Source organism: Pteropus alecto, unplaced genomic scaffold, assembly GCF_000325575.1.
Source record: "Pteropus alecto unplaced genomic scaffold, ASM32557v1 scaffold45, whole genome shotgun sequence".
NCBI classification, from domain to species: Eukaryota; Metazoa; Chordata; class Mammalia; order Chiroptera; family Pteropodidae; genus Pteropus; species Pteropus alecto.
The window spans coordinates 40455741-40474213 of record NW_006442491.1 but is presented as its reverse complement, the minus strand read 5'-3'; the positions used below and the strand labels follow the sequence as shown (position 1 = coordinate 40474213).

The window sequence follows — 18473 nt, the reverse complement described above, 5'->3', positions numbered from 1 at the left end:
CAGCTCCCAAGACCCCACCCCGGACCCGCCCCCAGGCCGCGCCCCCAGGCCGCGCCCCCAGGCCACTCCAAGGGCGCTCCTTCCCCAGTCGCAGTTGGCTTTGAGCAGCTGGGGACAAATCCTGCCCCCAAGACACCTACCTAAGAGGTGGAGAGGAGCGGTCGCCGTGTGACCTGGGGCTGGAGGACCACCCTGTGTCTCAGCCGAGTCTGAACACCAGCCCGGAGGTGGTCAGGGGGCTGTGCGCGCCTGCTCCGAGGACCCTGTGGAGTGACCTGTCTCCCACACTCCTCGCCAGCGGGGACGCACGCGGCGAGGCTCCGACACTCGCCGTCCCACCGGCCCTTCCAGTTCCTTCATCGGAAGTCCCCTCCCCTGCAGGGCCCTGGGCGCCGCGTGGTGACTGGGCTCGGGGTACCGCGGGGGTCATGGAGCCCTTCCTCAGGAAGCGGCTGGCCTTCCTGTCTTCCTTCTGGGACAAGATCTGGCCGGCAGGCGCTCCAGATGGTGGCATCCACCGCTTCCCTGGCCCCGACAGGGACGCTGGGCTGGAGCCCCCTGCCTCCGAGTCCCGGGCCGCGGAGCCTCCCGCCCCCGAGCTTGGCCGCCCGCGGGTGCAGGGGCAGCTCGTCAGGGCTGTCTGCGACTTCTCGGCGCGGTGTGTGGACGAGCTGAGTGTCAGCTGCGGGGACAGGCTCTACGCCCTCAGGGAAGACGGCGACTATATCTTTGCTCGAAGGCTCTCTGGCCCGCCCAGCATGGGGCTCGTGCCCACAGCCTGTGTGGCCAGGGCCACCCCGGAGACTCTCTCAGACCAACCGTGAGTACCACCTGCTCTGGGGGTCAGGGGCAAGCACAGGACGGAGCTTGCGGCCGGCTCCCTCAGGCCCTGCCGTCCAGGGGGCACGGTGTGGCGCTCACAGCAGTGACTGTGCCTGGACAGGTCCAGCGGCCAGTTGGCTGGACAGCATGTATGTATGCTGCTGTCACATGGGAACTCAGCCCGGACCTGAGCACTCACAGCCTCCGAGTCCACGGCGTTGGCTGAGGGGTCTCTGCTTGGAGGGCGGGGGCTAGGGCCTGGGGCGCAGTTCTGAATGAGACGGGCAGGGCCTTGTCCTCCCGCAGCTCCCAGGGAGGACACGGGTGTGGAGAGAGGCCGTCGCATGTCCCTCCTACTGGAGGGGTGAGATGGTGACAGGGTGCAGGGGTGACGAGCTGGGCCAGAGAGGGGTGCTCGCCTGCCCCTTATCCCCTCCGCCGGCACTGGGCCCGGTACGGGGCACACACGACCCTCCCAGAGAGGCTTGTCTGGGGAGTAGACACAGGTGGGGAAGTCCGCCCACTCCTCCAGGACTGCCTGAGGCCCCCGGACTGGGGCGGTCCACGGGCGGGAAGTGGTTAAAACCGACGCCTGGCTGTTTATATGCCAGTCTGTGATCGCCGGGGGAAGGCAGAGGATGGGAGCTCTCCAGGAGGGCTCCTCAGAGGAGGTGACCTCTGAGCTCAAGCTCCAGGTCCGTAGGACGGGGCAGCCTCCTGGTATAGTTGTGTGCCAGCTCCTAGCAGGATCCTGCCATATGGCAGTGGACATAGCCCATGGGCCTCAAGCATCTCCCCAAACTCTGGACGTTACCCCTACCCTTGTTTCCCCTGAATGCAGTGGGCCAGTCTGGCTGTCATGGCCATCGCCATCTCTGACGTCTAGATGGATGGGGCATCAGCGAGGGGGGCCCTCAGGGACAAAGAGGCCTCCTTCCAGCCCCAGCGTGCACAGAGGGGGCGTGCTGGGTGAGAACGGTCCCGAAGTTGGCTGGCGAACAGGGCCAGCAAAGGCCGGCCCCACGGCCCAGTCAGGCTGCCCTTCTCTGCTGCCCAGACCCCGCCCTGATGTGGGTCCCTGATCTCCAGCCCTGCACATGTCCGCTGCAGACCAGCACTAGGTCTTAGCTTCATTCAAGCTGTGTCCAGCGTCCTGGGACTGCTCAGTGTCCCCGGGCTCTGAGGGATTTGCAGATGGCAGGGGAAGGTGCTTTCTGAGGGGACCAAGCAACCGTTCTGATGGGGCGAGGCAACCGCACTCCAGGTGTGGGGGACAAACAGTTCTCCGCAGGAGGCTGGGGGCGGGGAGGGGCCGATGACCGTCCGCCAGGTGAAGATGGAAGGCTGACCGCATTCACGGGGGCACTAGCCCCAGTCGCCGGCCGGCTCAACCTCCATGCGGGGCCTCAGCGCTCAGCCTTACCTCGCCCACTGCCCCATGCCCCAGTGGGGGACCCCAAGGGCATCCCTACGCTACTGTCCTGGGAGGGGCCGCCAGAGCACCTTCACACCCGAGAGGCTCTCTGGTGGCAGGTCCCAGAAGGCGGGGCCCAGCTGTAGGGGACCCTCAGTGCAGAGCCTGGCAGCCTCAGGGCCGTACCTCCTGCTCTGCAATCAGTGTGTCCCCAGAATGTCGATCTGCTTTCCCTGAGCCTGCCCCCCAGCGGGTGTTGTCTGAGGACCCGTGTAACGTCCACATGTCCTGGACCCTTCGCCACCAGCCCCGCCTGCTGATTTTACCTTCTAATGTCCCTGGGGCCTCTGCCTGGCACCCACAGTGCCCCACCTCTTCCTGTCTCCAGCTTTATCCCCTCCAGCCCGGCCACCCACCCCCAGCTCTGGTGTTGGTTCCCAGGCCCCTCCCACAGCTCCCAGGTCTGTCCCTGCCCCCCTCCTGCCCGGCCCTGCCCTCGCCCCAGGCTCCAGCAGCACCCGCCAGCCTAAGATGGCACAGCTTTGCCCTCCCAGCCCCCTCTTTTCAGGGCACCCCAACCTTGGGTTGACTCACTTTGAGTCATGCTTTGGGCCCCCTGGTGGTCTAAGAGCCAGACCCTGTGCTCTCCCTCAGGGTGGGTGAGGGGCCACGCTCACAGGGTTGTCCCTGAGGGTCTGTGGCTCCCTCTCAGGGACAGACCTCCTGCCACTGGGTCCCTGGAAGTTGACTCAGGTGTGAGGTTCCCCGACCTGGGCCTTGGGGAGCAGACCCAGGAGATGGGGTGAGGCCGGGAGTCACACCTGGCCTGACTCAGGTGGACTGCTGGCCCAGCTGAGGTGCAGACAGGGGAGCCCCAGGCGGGCCCCTGACCCAGCCCATGCTCAGGTGTGAGGGTCCCGCCTTCTGCAGACGAGGAAAGGGAACATTTCCACATGCGCAGAGGGCCAGGGTGCTGGCCGGGTTCCTCGGTCACGGACACTCACTGCCCCAGCTCTCCCTGTCCTCTCCTGACCTCCTGCCCAGCCTGGCTCAGGCCACCCCCTCTTGGGCAGTCCCAGCTGCTGCAGGACTGAGGCTGGCTTCTCCTATCCCCACGTGTCCACCTCCCAAGGCACATGGGCCGTGCCCAGCCAGGTGGCACCCATGGTCCTCCAGGCCGCACCTGTAGCCCAGCCCACATACCTAGCATCATCAGGGCCCCTGGGCCCCAGTGGACCCCCACCCCTCACAGGGACTTCGCAGTCTTGAGTTTGACAGGTTCAGCCCGTACCCAGGGCTGGCGGTCACTTTATGGCAAGAGTAATGGAAAATCTGTGGCTGAGGTGAGTGGCTGGTCTCACCTAACACAGGTCACTGCAGGTGGCCATGTCAGCTCCATGCTGGCCCGATCAGCCCTCCTGTTTCAGTCCCGATCACTCTGGAGGCTGGGCACGGGGGGCTGGGACAGGCACAGACCCCTGGCCAGGACCCCAGCATGGGGCAGCCTGTGCACCTTCTCCCTGGGAGATGGTGGACGGTCAGGGCTCAGCCCTGCCGCCCGCACGGAGCGGGCACAGGGGGTCTGATCTGTGTGGGGCCAGGAGTCACTCAAGGCCGGGCCTGCCTGGTGACTACCATGCCCACCCTTTGCAGCTGGTACTTCAATGGCATCAGCCGAACCGAGGCCCGGCGGCTGCTCCTGTCCCCGGCCAATGCCCCAGGGGCCTTCCTCATCCGGCCCAGTGAGAGCAGCCAGGGGGACTTCTCGCTGTCAGGTATGAGGGTGGCCCTCGTGCCCCTGTGCCCACGGAGGCGCCCGGCCCAGCCCAACCCGCCTGGAACATTGCTGACCTTGGGGTGGTTGCTCCCCAGGCAGTGCCGGCCCCTCACCCATGCCTGGCCCCACATCGGGCCTGAGTCCCCGCTGCTGCTTGCCTCGCGTCTGCTCAGCCCTTCGCTCGCTCGCTCGCTCATTTATTCACTTACTCTGCTCACCTGCTGACTCACTCATTTCCTCATCCACTCATTGATTCACTCGTTTCCACTCATGTATTCACCTGTTCACTCCTCCATCCGTCCCTCGCCCCTTCGCCCCTTCACAGTCCTCCTCCTTCACGGACTTCTTCGCAGCGTCCGTCACTCACCACGCGTCCATGGGTGCCTACTCTGCAGCTGCCCACTGTGGCCCGCAGCTGCCCACACTCCCTCTTTCCATATGCAGCTCCGGCCGCTGTCTCAAGGCCAGATCTGAGCCAGGCCCGGAGAAGGGGCGTGGTGGTCCCCTGGGGGGTGTGGGGCCTGGGAGGGTCCGGTGCTCGGCCTCCATCTCTGTCCCCTCCCAGTTCGGGCCCAGGCCAGAGTCCGCCACTACCGCATCTGCACGGCGGCCGACGGCGGCCTCTACCTGCAGAAGGGCCGTCTCTTCCCCAGCCTGGAGGAGCTGCTCACCTACTACCAGGCCAACTGGAAGCTGATCCAGAACCCGCTGCTGCAGCCCTGCGTGGCCCAGGTGGGCTGCCCCCCCTGCCTGCCCGGCTGCCCCTCCGCCGTGGGGGTCTGATGAGGCCGAGAGCCCCACATCTGCCTGCTGCGTCTGCTCCCCCAGGTGTCACATCTCCGCCTCGGGGGCTGCTGGGGGGGACTCCTGGCAGGGCAGCAGCCGGAGGGCAGGGGTGAGCTTGGGGAGGCATCTGCGGAGGGCCCCGGGTGGAGGGTGTGGGAGGGGACGCTGACTCAACCGTCTGCGCCTGGCCTGGAGCCCCAGCTCTGCCCAGACCAGCTGTCCTGCTGGGGCCGGGCGGCGAGCCGGTTCCTCTGGTCCCGTAATGACAGCCCAGCCAGGCAGTAATGAGTGTTTGTGGATGGAGGGCCATCGCCAGCAGAGGTGCCACTTAGGTCTGGGGCCAGGCCCAAGGAGCTCGGCACCTGGCCCCCCACCCCAGCCGGGGCCAGAGCTGGGTGTGTGCTGGGGCCCAGGTACAGACGCCTGGTCCTCTGGGGAAACTGCCCACTGGGCCGGGGACACGGGCCTTGGCGCTGAGTGCCCCCACCCCCACAGAAGCCCCCCGAGCAGGACGAGTGGGAACGGCCGCGCTCCGAGTTTGCCCTGCACAGGAAGCTGGGCGAAGGCTACTTTGGGGAGGTGTGGGAAGGCCTGTGGCTGGGCTCGGTCCCTGTGGCAGTGAAGGTCATCAAATCAGGTGGGTGAGGCCCCAGCCCCGGGGGGAGGGGCGGCCGCAGGTGGGGGGGCGGGCCCTGAGCCTCGCCTCGCCCTCCCGCAGCCAACATGAAGCTGGCCGACCTCACCAAGGAGATCCAGACGCTCAAGAGCCTGCGTCACAAGCGGCTCATCCGGCTGCATGCCGTGTGCTCCGTGGGCGAGCCGGTGTACGTCGTCACCGAGCTCATGAGCAAGGGCAGCCTGCAGGCCTTCCTGGGCAGTGAGTGCGGCCCCTCGCAGCGGCCTGTGTGCGGCCGCGCCCTCCCGGCCCGGGGGACAGACACCTGCCCGCCTCTCAGCCAGGCCTTTGTCACTGAAGCTGGATTTCCAGAGGCCCCGGGGCTGTGGGCGACTCTGGCCAACAGTGGGCTCAGGGTCCCTGGTCTGGGCCAGGCCTGGCCTTATGGAGGGACAGTCAGTGTGGGGTTCCAGACTGGGTGGAGGGCAGGTGGGGGCAGGCCCGTCTGGGTCACCAGCCTGAACGAGGTCTGCATGGACCCAGCTCAGCCCTCCGTGTCCCCCACCCCGGCTGGCCCTTCTGTGCTCCCAGTCCCCAAGGAGGAGCTTGCCTTGAGCAGTCCCCGGGGCTGCAGTGCCCGCTGCAGCTTTGGCGGGTGGTGCTGTCCTCACCCCGTCTCACAGATGGGGAACCGGAGGCACAGAGGGATGTCACCGGGAAGACGCCAGCCCCCTGACTGCCGGCCCTCCCCGCAGGCCCCGAGGGCCGGGCCCTGAGCCCGCCTGTCCTGCTGGACTTCGCCTGCCAGGTGGCCGAGGGCATGAGCTACCTGGAGGAGCGGCGGATCGTGCACCGGGACCTGGCCGCGAGGAACGTGCTCGTGGGCGATGCCCTGGCCTGCAAGGTGGCCGACTTCGGCCTGGCCCGGCTGCTCAAGGTCGGTGTGGGCTCAGGCCCCCGCCTGGGGCAGGGCGCCGAGTGGCTGGGAGGGGCGGGCGCTACTCCGCCCACCCCAGCATGGTGTCCCCTCACCAGGATGATGTCTACTCCCCGAGCAGCGGCTCCAAGATCCCCGTCAAGTGGACGGCGCCCGAGGCGGCCAACTACCGTATCTACTCCCAGAAGTCGGACGTCTGGTCCTTCGGAGTGCTGCTCTACGAAGTGTTCACTTACGGCCAGTGTCCCTATGAAGGTGGGCTGCAGGCTTCCCGGGGTGGGGGGTGCGGGGTGACCAGGCCCCAGGGCTGCCGGCTCAGCAGGGGCAGGGCCGGGCGAGGGCGGGGGGAGGTCTCCACGGATGCCTGGCCCCTCTCACCCCCTCCCCAGGAATGAGCAACCAGGAGACTCTGCAGCGGATCGCGAGGGGCTACCGCCTGCCGCGCCCCGCCGCCTGCCCGGCCGAGGCGTATGCGCTCATGCTGGCGTGCTGGCAGGCCAGCCCGGAGGAGCGGCCGGCCTTCACGGCACTGCAGGAGAAGCTGGGCGCCATCCGTGGGCGCCTCCCCCCTGCCCTCACGTGACCCCGGGCACTGGGCCGCGGCTGGGCCTCTCCTCCCCGGGGGCCCCCAGGACGGTGTTTGTTGTCAACGTGGACAGGGGTGCCGGGTTGTCCGGAAGTGCCACTGGCCACAGAGACCCTGGCCGTGGGCCTCAAGGCAGACACGCACACGTGTGCACACGCGAGGCAGACACGTGCAGACACACGTGCAGACACCCACCCGGGGAGAGGAGGGGTCGCCGTCCGCCTGGGTGGCCAGGACTCGGCAGAGAAGGCCAGCTGGAGCCGGTGTTTGGGGTAGCCTCGGGGAGACTGTGGACAGAGGAGTCCTGAGCCCAGGCCGAGGCCCCTCCTGCTGGCACCTGCCTGCTGCCCTTGGCCCCCTGGACTCTCTCCAAGGTCAAGAGCAAGAGGCATGGCTTCCCAGTTTTTTCTGAAGTCCCTCGGCCCTGTTTAAGGGCCAGGGGCGGGGCTCCCAGGGGCACGCCATGGACCATGCACGCGAGCAGAGGCACTCAATAAACGCGTGTGACGGACTCAGGCACGCACAGGGATGTGTCGCCCAAGGGCCTTGATCCCCAAACCAGAGCTGCCGCTGACGGGCCATCTGCCTGCCGGTCTGCCGCGGCTGGGGCTGGGTCGGGGTGCCGGGAGGACGGGCCGGCGGTGGGTGGCTCTTTTGGGGGATGAGTGCCCCCGTGGTCGGTTCTCTGGGGGCGGGACAAGGTGAGACAAAGCCAGCATGTCTGCTTCGGGGGTGGGGGTCTGGCGCCGGCCCTGTACAGTCGGGCAGGGTGCAGGGTGAGCGCCGTGGGATGCAGACAACTGGGTGACAGCCGTCTGGAGCACAGAGCAGCGTTCCCAGTGAGCCCACCCCCCACCCAGCCTGGTTCCAGACACAGCCAGAGCCACCGAATACAGCTGGGCGGCCGTGACCGTTGTTCGTTGCTCGCCTGCCCAGCTGCAGATAGGTACAGAGAGGACGGGGCATAGCGGCAGGGTCTGCCTTCGGGATGCCCGACCCCCACCCTGCCGGGAGCTCTTTGCTGACAGCTGTGCCCCAAAGGCTTGTGGGGACAGAAGGGGCAAAGGCATGCCCGGCTGCCCTCGGCTCAGTGATCCTGGAGGGAACGGCCGCTGCACAGTTTAGGGCCAGCCTCACCAATGACCACAGGCCTTGCCTGTGCAGGACGGAGCTGGGACCCTTGACTGCAGGGTGCCCTCTGACCCCCTGGAGCCACAGGAGGACACAGCTGTGCAGGGCTGGCGTGGTGGGGGTGGGGGATGAGCATTCGGCAGGAAGGGTGGGGGCAGCACAGAGGGAGGAGGAGGAGCTGGCCACTTGAGGGCCCTGATCAGGCTGGCTGTAGGGTAGGGCCGAGCATGGAGGGCGGGAGCCCCTTGGAGCCTCAGCAGCCAGGCTGGGACTGCCCACCCCCCGGATGGAGGGTGGGGGCGGGAGTGTTTGGCCTGAGCTGCATGGGACCCCAAGCAGCAGCCCTCGACTCTCGTCCTGTCCTGGGAGAGGTGGGGCCCAGCCCTGGCATGTGGGCCCGAGGGCGAGGGCTTGAGCTGAGCTCCTCCAGGCTGGGGGCCCTCCTCCTTGCTGGGAGCTGAGGTGAGCTGAGCGAAGGGAGGCTGGGCTGGCGGCCAGTGCCGGGCAGGAATGTGCTGGGCGGGGCATGGCGCCTGGCCAGGGAGGCAGGTGTGCGTGGGGTCATCCCTGGAGTCTCACCAGCCACATGCTGGACAGGTTTGTGCTCCAGAGCCTCGGGGTGGGGGGGGCGGGGCGCTCAGTCTCGAAACCTTCTTGCTTCCTGGTGTGGCCCAGGTAGAGCCCCGGGTACTCCTGCACCCAGTGACACGTGAGGTCCACTGGACACAGGCTCACGGGCCAGGCCCTGGGCTGAGGGGCCAGAGGGAATTGGTGAGCAGCGGGGGGAGGGGGCTTGGAGCGCCCGGGGCCCACAGGTGCTTAGCAGCCCCCATCAGCCTCCCCTCCCGTCTGCTGCCCCTCCATACCTCAGCGGGAATGGTGCTGGGCTGTGACTTTGTGAGCAGCACACGTGCCTGTCCCTCCTGCACAGATGGAGTGGCTGTGCCACCACTGTCTCCAACGGAAGGGGGCGTTCCAGCCCGTGGGGTTCAGCGGCCATCTGCTTTCACAGTCCCCCTGTCTTGGCGGAGCCCCTGGCCCACCCCCCCTTGTGTGGGCAGGGCGTGGGTGGGGTGGGCTCGTGGGGAGAAGGGGGTGCCGGGACCGGAGCAAGAGGCAGCGCCCACCTGGGCTTCCAGCAGCTACTGCCGAGGGCCTGCTGCCCCCGTGTCCTGGCTCGGTCCCAGTGGCCCTGGAGGTTTGGGAAGGGAGTGACTGGTCCTTCAGCCTTGGTCCCTCCCAGTCCCCTCTCACTCCAAGGCTCGGACCCCAGGAGGACCCTGTCTGACTGGTCACTCTGCTCTCTCTCGCCCTGGCTCAGGTCCGGCCACGTGGTCACTTGGCAGGTGGGCAGGAGCGCTGCTCACACTGGCCGGCCCTGGCAGGGGGAGGATAGACGGGGGCTGCCCGGCCCTCGGGCGGAGCCCAGGGTGCTGAGGAGGCGCCTGGCCCGGGGAAGTGCGCCAGTTCCTCAGCTGGGGGTGGTGGCCGGTCGGCTTGGCCCCGCCCACCTCCGTGCTCGCAGCCGGCCCAGTGACAGGCGGCAAGGCCAGGTGGCCTGGTCCTGCTGCCGCAGTGGCCATGGTGTCCCGGGGCCAGGCTCACCTGGGCCCCAGGTACGTGGGCCTCTGGGACTTCGAGGCCCGCACGGCCGAGGAGCTGAGCTTCCGGGCGGGGGACACCTTCCACGTGGCCAGGAGGGAGGACGAGTGGTGGTGGGCCACGCGGCTGGACGCAGCGGGCAGGGCCCTGGCCGAGGGCTATGTGCCCCGCAACTACCTGGCTGAGAAGGAGACGGTGGAGTCTGAGCCGTGAGTGTCCCTGCGCCCTCTCCAAGGTCCCCCCCCCCACCCTGCTGCCCCTCAGGAGCTGGGGTGGGGGTCGCAGAGGGGCAGCAGCGCACTGCGGGCGAGCCCGGGGAGGGCAGGGGTGCTGGCTGGCGAGACTCGTGGCTCACTGGACCTGTGCCCTCGTCAGGGCTGGACCCCCCCTCCCGGTCCCGGGAGTGCCGACGGGGCTTTGCCAGTGACGTCTGGGGGCTGGGGCACCGAGGAGTGTGGCCCTCCCCTGTGGTTACTTCATGGCTCCAGGACCCAAACAGGACAGAAAAGGCCGCAGTGGGCTTCCGCGAGGCTGGCAGGGTCTTCGTGGGAGTTCGGGGCGGAGACGCAGCCTTTTGGGAAGCAGGCTTCACTCACCTTTCAAATAACCGAAACCAGATGCATGACCTAGTTAGGAGGAGGAGGCCATTGCAACATGCCCGTCTGGGGCGTGGGCTTCCGGCTCTGCTCCCTGCACCCTCGCGGCTGCCCCGTCACCGGCAAGGTGGCTTCAGGAGGTGGCGGCAGCCCCTGGGCACTGCCCAAGGATGCCTGAACCACCACGGGCAGCCTGCTGTGGGCACGCCCGCAGCGGCCTGGGGTGGCTCCTCTGAGCTCCGGTGCGGGGGCCCAGCAGGGGGCGCTCCTCTGCAGCCCACCTGTGCTCCCGATCCCCGTGTCCCTCACCATTCACCCGCCTTGACTGAGCACCCGCTGGGTGCTGTTCCCGCCCACTGATGGGAGCTGAGCAGGAAGCAAGCTCAGTGGGAAACAGGACAGCTTCAAAGGCATGGGTCCCACGACGGGCATGACGCGGCGGGCGGGGTAGGGGGAGGCCCTGAGAAGCAGCGATTTTGAGAAGCGGGAAGGAGGCAGGGTGGATGGGCGAGTGACAAGGGTCTGAGGTGTGCAGGGTCGGTCTGGAGTGGGCATGGACCCACAGTGCCTGATGGACTCGGGGTACCGGGGGCAGAGCGGCTGGCAGCAGAGGTCAGCTGGGGCGCTCGCAGGCCCCACGCTGCCGCCCCGAGCCCAGGGGCTGGCTGCTGGTGTGGGATGCGCGAGTGTGTGAGTGTGTATACGTGTGTGCAGATGTATGTGTTGAATGAAGCACATGTGTGCGCGGCCTGCTGCTTGACACCCAATCCCAGGTCTCATGGAGCTGGAGCAGTGTGTCTGTGGCCCGGGTCACAGGAGGTGGTCACAGAATCACAGGACAATGTGGCCCCATGGGATGAACAACACGTCCCTGGCACAGGGTGGCTCCGACCCCACTGACAGGATGGGGGGACCTCTTATGGGTCACTAGGACCTTTCTTGGTGCCTGGAACCAGCCACCTGGGACACTCGGGGTCTATGATGGGCGAAGAGGGGCCTGGGTCATGGGCAGTATCGGAGGGCAGCTGTGGGTCGGGGCCGGCAGCATGAGGAGGCGGAGGGGTGCCGTGGGGTCGGCGTTGGGTCAGCGTGGGCTCTGGACCCCCAGGTGGTTCTTCGGCCGCATCTCCCGCTCGGAGGCCTCGCACCGGCTGCAGGCCGCGGGCACGGAGCCCGGGACCTTCCTGATCAGGGCCAGCGAGAAGCCGGGCGCCGACTACGTGCTCTCGGGTATGGCAGCCCCCACCGTTCCCCCGGCCCCTAACCCTCCCTCTGGCATGCGGGGGGCCTGGCCCCTCTGGCCTGGCCTGTCCCGCTGGCCTCAGTGTCCAGGCCGTCTCTTCCGTCCCTAGGAAACCCTGACAGGGGTGTGGGCCCAGCCCGGCCGGCCGGCTCTCTGCTGGGGTCCTGGGCCTGGGTTTCTCCTTGCCCTGCTGGGCGCGCCCCGTCTCTCCCCCTCGCACCCCTCGCCTTCTCCTGGCTCCCCTCTGAGGGGGTGGTCCCAGGGGCGCACACGCCTGTTCACACGTGTCCCCCCTGCTCCAGTGCGGGACAGGCAGGCCGTGAGGCACTACAAGATCTGGCGGCGGGCGGGCCGGCTGCACCTCAGCGACGCCGTGTCCTTCCCCAGCCTGCCCGAGCTCGTGGACCATCACCGGACCCGGAGCCTGTCCCACGGCCTGCGGCTGACCCTGCCCTGCTGGAAAGTAGGGCCGCCCCCCGCCCTGCCTGCCCCAGCCCTGCCCCACTATGGCCCTCTCTGCATGACGACACGGACTCCCGGGGTCACACAGGGTGGGCGGGCGTCCTGACAGGCTGACCGGCTGGAGTGGACCCCAAGGGACACTGGCTGGTCCCGTGGAGCTGGGCACGGGCCGGAGGCTGGGGCGGGGGACGTGCCCTTCTTTGCCACGTCACTCCCGCTCCGTGGCCAGCAGAGGTCACGTTGCTCCGCCATGTCCTGAGTCTCTCTGGGCCCGTGGGAGCCAGGTGACAAGGGCATGTGCCCTGGCCAGAAGCTGGACGGGTTTTCTGAGTGGCACTTGGGGCATTATAACTGGCCCAGAGCAGGCGGTAAGGGTGGCACATGTTTGCAGGACACAGCAGGGGCCAGCCCCTGGGGGAGCCTGGAGTGTGGTCACGCTCTGCACCCTGGGACTCCCCAGCTGACCCGAGATTGGCCAGGGGCTCCCCCTGCCGGGCGCGTTGGGAACTCCTGGGGGGTGTTCGGTGCGAGGAGCCCCCACCGCCCTGCCCTGTCTCTCCAGCACGAGCCGGAGCCCCTGCCCCACTGTGCTGACTGGGAGAGGCCTCGGGAGGAGTTCACGCTCTGCAGGAAGCTGGGGTCCGGCTACTTCGGGGAGGTCTTCGAAGGGTTCTGGAAGGGCCAGGTCCGAGTGGCCATTAAGGTCATCGCCCGAGGTAAGCGGCCCTGCCCCCAGGCCCACCCACGGGGCGCCCGCCTCACTCACTGGGGGTGGGGCCGAGCCAGACCGCGCCCCTTATGACCCGCGTGCCACATGCTGCCCTAAATTGTGCCACATGTGGCACCTATAGCAGTATGGAGGTGACATTTCCCTTTCGATTTCAAATGTTTTTACCTAAATGCATTTATTGTGAGGGAACCTTAAATTCTTAGTGAATGGAATACCACTAAAATCACTAGATCACTAGAAATCGGGAAAGGTCGATCTACAATCTCCCTGGGAAGCACCAGGGGCCCTGGCCCTGGGAACATACTGGGGGTTGTCCCAGCTCCGTATCTGGCTTGGGCAGGTGTTGGCCAAATGTGGGTACTGATGGTGTCTGGGGTGCTGTGAGAGCAGAGGGTGGAGACAGTGGGTAGGGTGCTGGGGTGTCCTGGGACTAGGTCGTGTCTGCCCTGGCACCCTGGCCTTGGGAGCTGGGGCGTCCCGGCAGGGCGCCCACACTCATTGAGTGTGGGTGGGTGGGGAGGCGGCCGCAGGGCTGCACCCGCTGAGGCCACCCTCACCTGCAGATGACCTCCTGCACCAGCACACCTTCCAGGCGGAGATCCAGGCCATGAAGAAGCTTCGGCACAAGCACATCCTGGCGCTGTATGCTGTGGCGTCCGTGGGGGACCCCGTGTACATCATCACAGAGGTCATGGACAAGGGGAGCCTGCTGGAGCTGCTGCGCGGTGAGCGGGGGCGGCGCCTGCAGCTCCTTGCGGAAGACCAAGGGGCCACGGGCTCGCTGGAGGGAATGGGGGAGACCCACAAAGAAACAGAGAGAAAGCCCAGGTCACCCCCACACCATACACGGGGTGGCTGGGGGGCTCTCGATGCCTTTGTCAGGTCTTTCTGTTTAAAAGCATCTGTCCACTGCGGGAATGTGAGGGAATCCAGTAGGTACACACAGGACGAGCCACTCCCGATTCCTGCGCCCACAGGTGACAGGCTGCTTTTCCGTGGCACCGGCGGGGGCTGCTCCCGGCCAGCTTCCCAGCACGCAGGCCTCTCCGCTTTTCTCTTTTCCTAGAAGGGCCGTCCCTCCTCCGGTCACTGAACGTGCACACACACTCACACGCCCACGCACACTGCACCCGTGCAGGCACACGCGTGCGCACACACACTCCCACGGGGCTCGTTGACTCAAAGGCGCCATCTGTAACGAGCCCCATGATGTGACACCCAAACCAGGCAGTCGCTACCGCCGAGGGCACAGATGCAGCCCGTTTCAGGGCCGGTGGAAGGCGAGGATGTGCTTCGCAGGATAAGTGGCATCTGCTACGTGATATGTGTATCTGGGAATTTATTTCTATGTATCCATGTTTGGAAAACTCAGAATATAAAACTGCTGACGAAAGCTGGATCGCTGCGAGCAGTGTCCCACTGACTGTCCCTGGGGAGTGAGCACTGGGCCTGCACACTTCCGTGCAGGTGTGCTGTGTCCCGTAGCCAGGGGTCCGCCGAACCTTTTCAGGGTTTTTTGTGTAAGCGATGCTGTGATGGACGCCTTGGCGCTTACGTCTGAGTTCACATCTCTTTAGTGTGGGTTCCCAGCTCGGGCCACCCGCCGTCCCTTCCAGAAGGGTCACGGCGGGCTCACTCTCCCAGTTTAAATCGGGCCACCTGCCCTTTGCCCCAGCCCCTCCCCTGAGCCCAGGAGCCAGTAGAGCATGTGACAGAGGGGACATGGCCTCAGCGGGCTGCGCTGACCCTGGCCTCCCTTTGCCTGCACAGACTCTGCTGAGAAAGCCCTGCCGGTCTCCGAGCTGGTGGACATCGCGTCGCAGGTGGCCGAGGGCATGTGCTACCTGGAATCGCAGAATTACATCCACCGGGACCTGGCCGCCAGGAACATCCTGGTCGGGGAGGGCAACATCTGCAAAGTGGGAGACTTTGGGCTGGCCAGGCTCATCAAGGTGGGTCCCCCGGAAGGCGGGGCGCGTCCTCCCCTGTGCTCAGAGCTGCAGATTCCTGGGGTCTCCCTGAACAGGGGCAGGGAGCCGAGGGCTGTTTCAGAGCTGGAGGGGCAGTGGGGAACCACAGGCGGAAAGGGAGGTGTCCAGGGGCTCTGCCGAGTGGGTGGGCCGGTGTCCAGGGAGGAGCAGGGGCCCAGCCCTCATGCGCCCATTCGCTGTCCCTGCCCCACTTCTGGCGGTTGGCCAGGGAGGAGGCTGGGCGTGGTTTGTGAGCTCAGGGCAAACATCTCCCCACGACTTCCCGTGCCCTCAGAACGTGAAAGACACATGTGGACAGTCTGCAGCGGGCCTCCCAGCCCCTGCTGCGGCCCCTCCCTCCCCGTTACTCAGACCCCAGCCCGCGGCATGTACACCCCATATCCGTAAGGGCTCCAGAATACCACAGCCACACCTTCAAGACCTGACGGTGACTCCTCAGTCATCACAGGCCCTCAGAGATGTTTCCAGATTCTTTCAAATGCCATGAATGTGTTTGTTCCTTGGCAGACCCACGCCTCCCAACTGCTAGGCTGCCTGCTGTCTTCCCCAAACGCACTTTTTGAGAAACTTGCTCTTTTCCTGAAGCCTTAGCTCTGAATTCCACTTTGCCCACCCCTGAGGCGGGGCCTGCCGGCAGGTGGGGGGACCTGTTGACGTTACCGCGATGGCCAGCGTCCAGGTCCCTTCGCTCGCCTGCGTGATACTCAGATGGTGTAGCTCTCTCCTCATTGTAAGCCGGAGGCTTCTGGAAAGAGACGTTTCTCTAATCCGCTCGGTGGCCAGCAGTGGGGCGGGTCAGCCGGGAAGGCTGAGCATGACTCTTGGGCTTTTTCAAGTTTGTCCGCTGGCGGCCGGCCCATCAGCCTTCCTCTGGCATCTCTGTGAACTCCTGAGTCTGAACAGACTGCGGGCTCCACCACGCGGGCTCCTCCATCCTGACTTCCCAGCTCGGGCCACCCGCCGTCCCTTCACACTCACAGGGCGGACCTGCCGCCTCCCCCTAGTGGTGACGTGCGGCCTGCACATGACAGTGCTCACAGGCTCCGCGCTGGGGCGCTGCACACCTGCCCACCGCAACTGGTCCGCCTGTCTGTGCTGAGGAGGGGGCGGGTGGCCCCCACGGCGCATGTCTGATTGCAGGAGGACGTCTACCTTTCCCGTGACCGCAACGTCCCCTACAAGTGGACCGCCCCCGAGGCGCTCTCCCGGGGGCAGTACTCCATCAAATCCGACGTCTGGTCCTTCGGCGTGCTCCTGCATGAGATTTTCAGCAGGGGTCAAACGCCCTATCCAGGTACCGGGCCCCTAGGGTCCCGGACTGCAGGCAAGGTGGGAGGGGCCGTCACCTGGACACCATTCTGGGGGCCCGCGCTGTCCAGGGGCGGGCATTAGAGATGGGCACGCGTGACCGAAGCTTTCCTGGGAAGGGCAGCCGGAAGTGGGGTGTGACTTTCAGAGGGCGGGGCGGGACAGGGTAGGTGGGCACTGGCCCCCCAGACCTGGCAGCCTCCTGTCCTGCTCCCCACAGGCATGTCCAACCACGAGGCCTTCCTGCGGGTGGACGCGGGCTACCGCATGCCCTGCCCGCAGGGGTGCCCGCCCACGGCACATCGGCTGATGCTCTGGTGTTGGCACAAGGACCCTGAGCAGAGGCCGAGCTTCCAGGCTCTGCGGGAGAGGCTCTCCAGCTCCACGAGGTACGAGAGCCCACTCTGAGCACCGGCCTCCCTGCTGCTGCCTCGGGGCTGGCCACAAGGCGCCCACAGCTCTTCTGAGCAGGCTGGACACTGGACAGGGAAGTAGCCCTCTGCGGTCTGGGGGCTGAGGCTGCCCCTTCCAAGATGCCAGCTCCTGGCAAGTGCTGGGCCTCCACAGCCGACGCCAACTCTGGAAGCCTCCAAGAGTGGACCATCCCTGGCACTGACCGAAGCCCACTGGCTCAGGCAGGCCCAGGGGCAGGCCTCCACGGGCAGTGCACGATGGGACCCTCAGCTCTGGCTGTGCGCTCCCTTCGCCACCTGGCCCCTGCTGCCCCTAGGTCCCCCAGCAACCTATAGACGGGATGGGGCACTGCTGCCTGTTACCCTGTGCCAGGCAGCTGTCTTCTGCCATGGCCACCAGGAGGATCTGGGGACTCTGCCTGAACACTGGCCAGAAAGACTGGCTGTGGCCCAGGCTATCCTTAGGGACACCTCCCCATCCCAGATCCATCTGAGCAGGTGGGAACAAGGGCCCAGCCTACCAGCCCTGGGACCACAAGGCAGGGGACAGGGCTGCCCCATCCACCCGCCTGGACAGAGGGTTGGCAGAACACAGGCTGCCACCTGGCGCCACAAACCTCACAAGTGCCTTAGAATAAATTCATGCGAACATCTATAGCACAGGTTGAGGGGGACAGGAAAGGAAGACTCTCTTAGGGGCCACCTGAACCCCACCCAGTGGCCAGTGGAAGCCGCTCCTCTCCAAGTCCCCCACCTCACGGCAGGCTGCACTCTCCTGGGGCACTCAACAGACATGGGTCAGCCTCTTGGCCCCTGGGGCACGTGGACACGAGGAAGATGACACAACCACTCTCCCCAGGTCCGAGCTGGACTTTGCCCCAAGCTGGGCTGTGGTGGGAAGGCAGCTATGCAGCGCCCCACTCACTCCTCTTAGTTTTGGGTGCCTGAGACCACGCACAGGTCCAGCCCAGAGTGTACCCCACAGGGGCTAGAGGAGGTGACACCTTATGGGAAGGCACCGGGGGCAACAGCCGGTCTTGTCCCTTCCCCTTCCCTCCCTCCCTAGATGTTGGGGGCCTCTTTGGCTCTTACAGAAGGTACTGGGTCCCTCTAGCCAAAGGCTCCCAAGCTCACAGCCAGAGGCGCAGCCTCCCAGTGGCCACGGGGCCAGAAGCTGAGTCCCCCGGAGGCCCTGACCTCAAGAGCCTGTCCAGCTCCTTCGAGCAGCTTGGGGAGGGGGGATCTGGGTCAGGCCTCAGAAGTAGCCCCCAGCAAGGAGCTCCAGGAAGGCCTGGGGACAGGGCCAGCTCCCCACCCCCACTGGGAAGTAAGGCGGTTGAGTGGAGGGGTTCGGTGCCTTCTACACGTCTCAGGACACAGCTGACAGGCACCGTCGGGGCTGCTGGCCGCTTGTTTATTTTGCGCTTGGTGCAAGGCACACGGTTATGGGTGTCAGGGAGGCTCGCGTGTGGCTAGGACGGGAAAGAGCGACACTCAGGTTCCTTGCTGGTGTTTTGCTGTTTCGATATTAAAGAAGCCAACTGCTTCTGCTGGCTGCAGCCTGCCTGGTCTATGGGGCGGGGTGCGGTGGGGAAAGGGACTCAGAAGAGCCCAGCGCCTCTGAAGTCTGGTGGCTGGTGGTGGCCACTCAGGATGGGGGCCCGGTGTTGGCTGTGCTGGGCTGGCCACCAGGCTGCTTCCTTGTGGCTTCCTGAGCCAGGTCACAGGTGATCATGCTGCTGGAGGCCTGGGAAGATGGTGAGCTGGGGAGAGAGAGTGCGGTCAGAGGCTGTCCCCACCTGCCCCCACTTCCCACCCGCCCCCAGGGAGTTGGACTCACTGCTCTGGGGACTCCAACACTGTGGCCATGAAGGGGAGCGTGGACTTCCCGAAAAAGAAGCTCGCCCACCAGTGACCGGGGTCAGCCTTGGGGAGACCTGAGAGAAGCCAAGCGGGGTCATGGTGCTGCCGCCCGCTCCTGGGGCAGAGGGGAGGTGGGCCGGCACTCACCGGGGTGGTGGGGGATGGCTTCCCCGGGGCACTCGGCACTCCCACAGGA

At 66.3% G+C, this 18473-nt stretch overlaps 2 protein-coding genes across 2 annotated transcripts; both read left to right on the top strand.

Annotated features, from left to right (window-relative positions):
- Positions 1–428: 428 nt before the first annotated feature.
- Positions 429–6935, top strand: SRMS (src-related kinase lacking C-terminal regulatory tyrosine and N-terminal myristylation sites). Its single transcript, XM_006922127.1, has 8 exons — positions 429–820; positions 3890–4011; positions 4579–4745; positions 5295–5436; positions 5518–5676; positions 6171–6352; positions 6451–6607; positions 6742–6935. The coding sequence occupies exons 1-8, from the start codon at positions 429–431 to the stop codon at positions 6933–6935; spliced, it is 1515 nt and encodes a 504-aa protein (XP_006922189.1).
- Positions 6936–9631: 2696 nt separating this feature from the next.
- Positions 9632–17656, top strand: PTK6 (protein tyrosine kinase 6). Its single transcript, XM_006921971.2, has 8 exons — positions 9632–9880; positions 11376–11497; positions 11813–11973; positions 12535–12688; positions 13266–13427; positions 14473–14654; positions 15834–15987; positions 16222–17656. Exons 1-8 carry the CDS (start codon positions 9651–9653, stop codon positions 16407–16409), a joined length of 1353 nt encoding a protein of 450 aa, XP_006922033.1. The 5' UTR covers positions 9632–9650; the 3' UTR covers positions 16410–17656.
- The last annotated feature ends 817 nt before the right edge of the window (positions 17657–18473 follow it).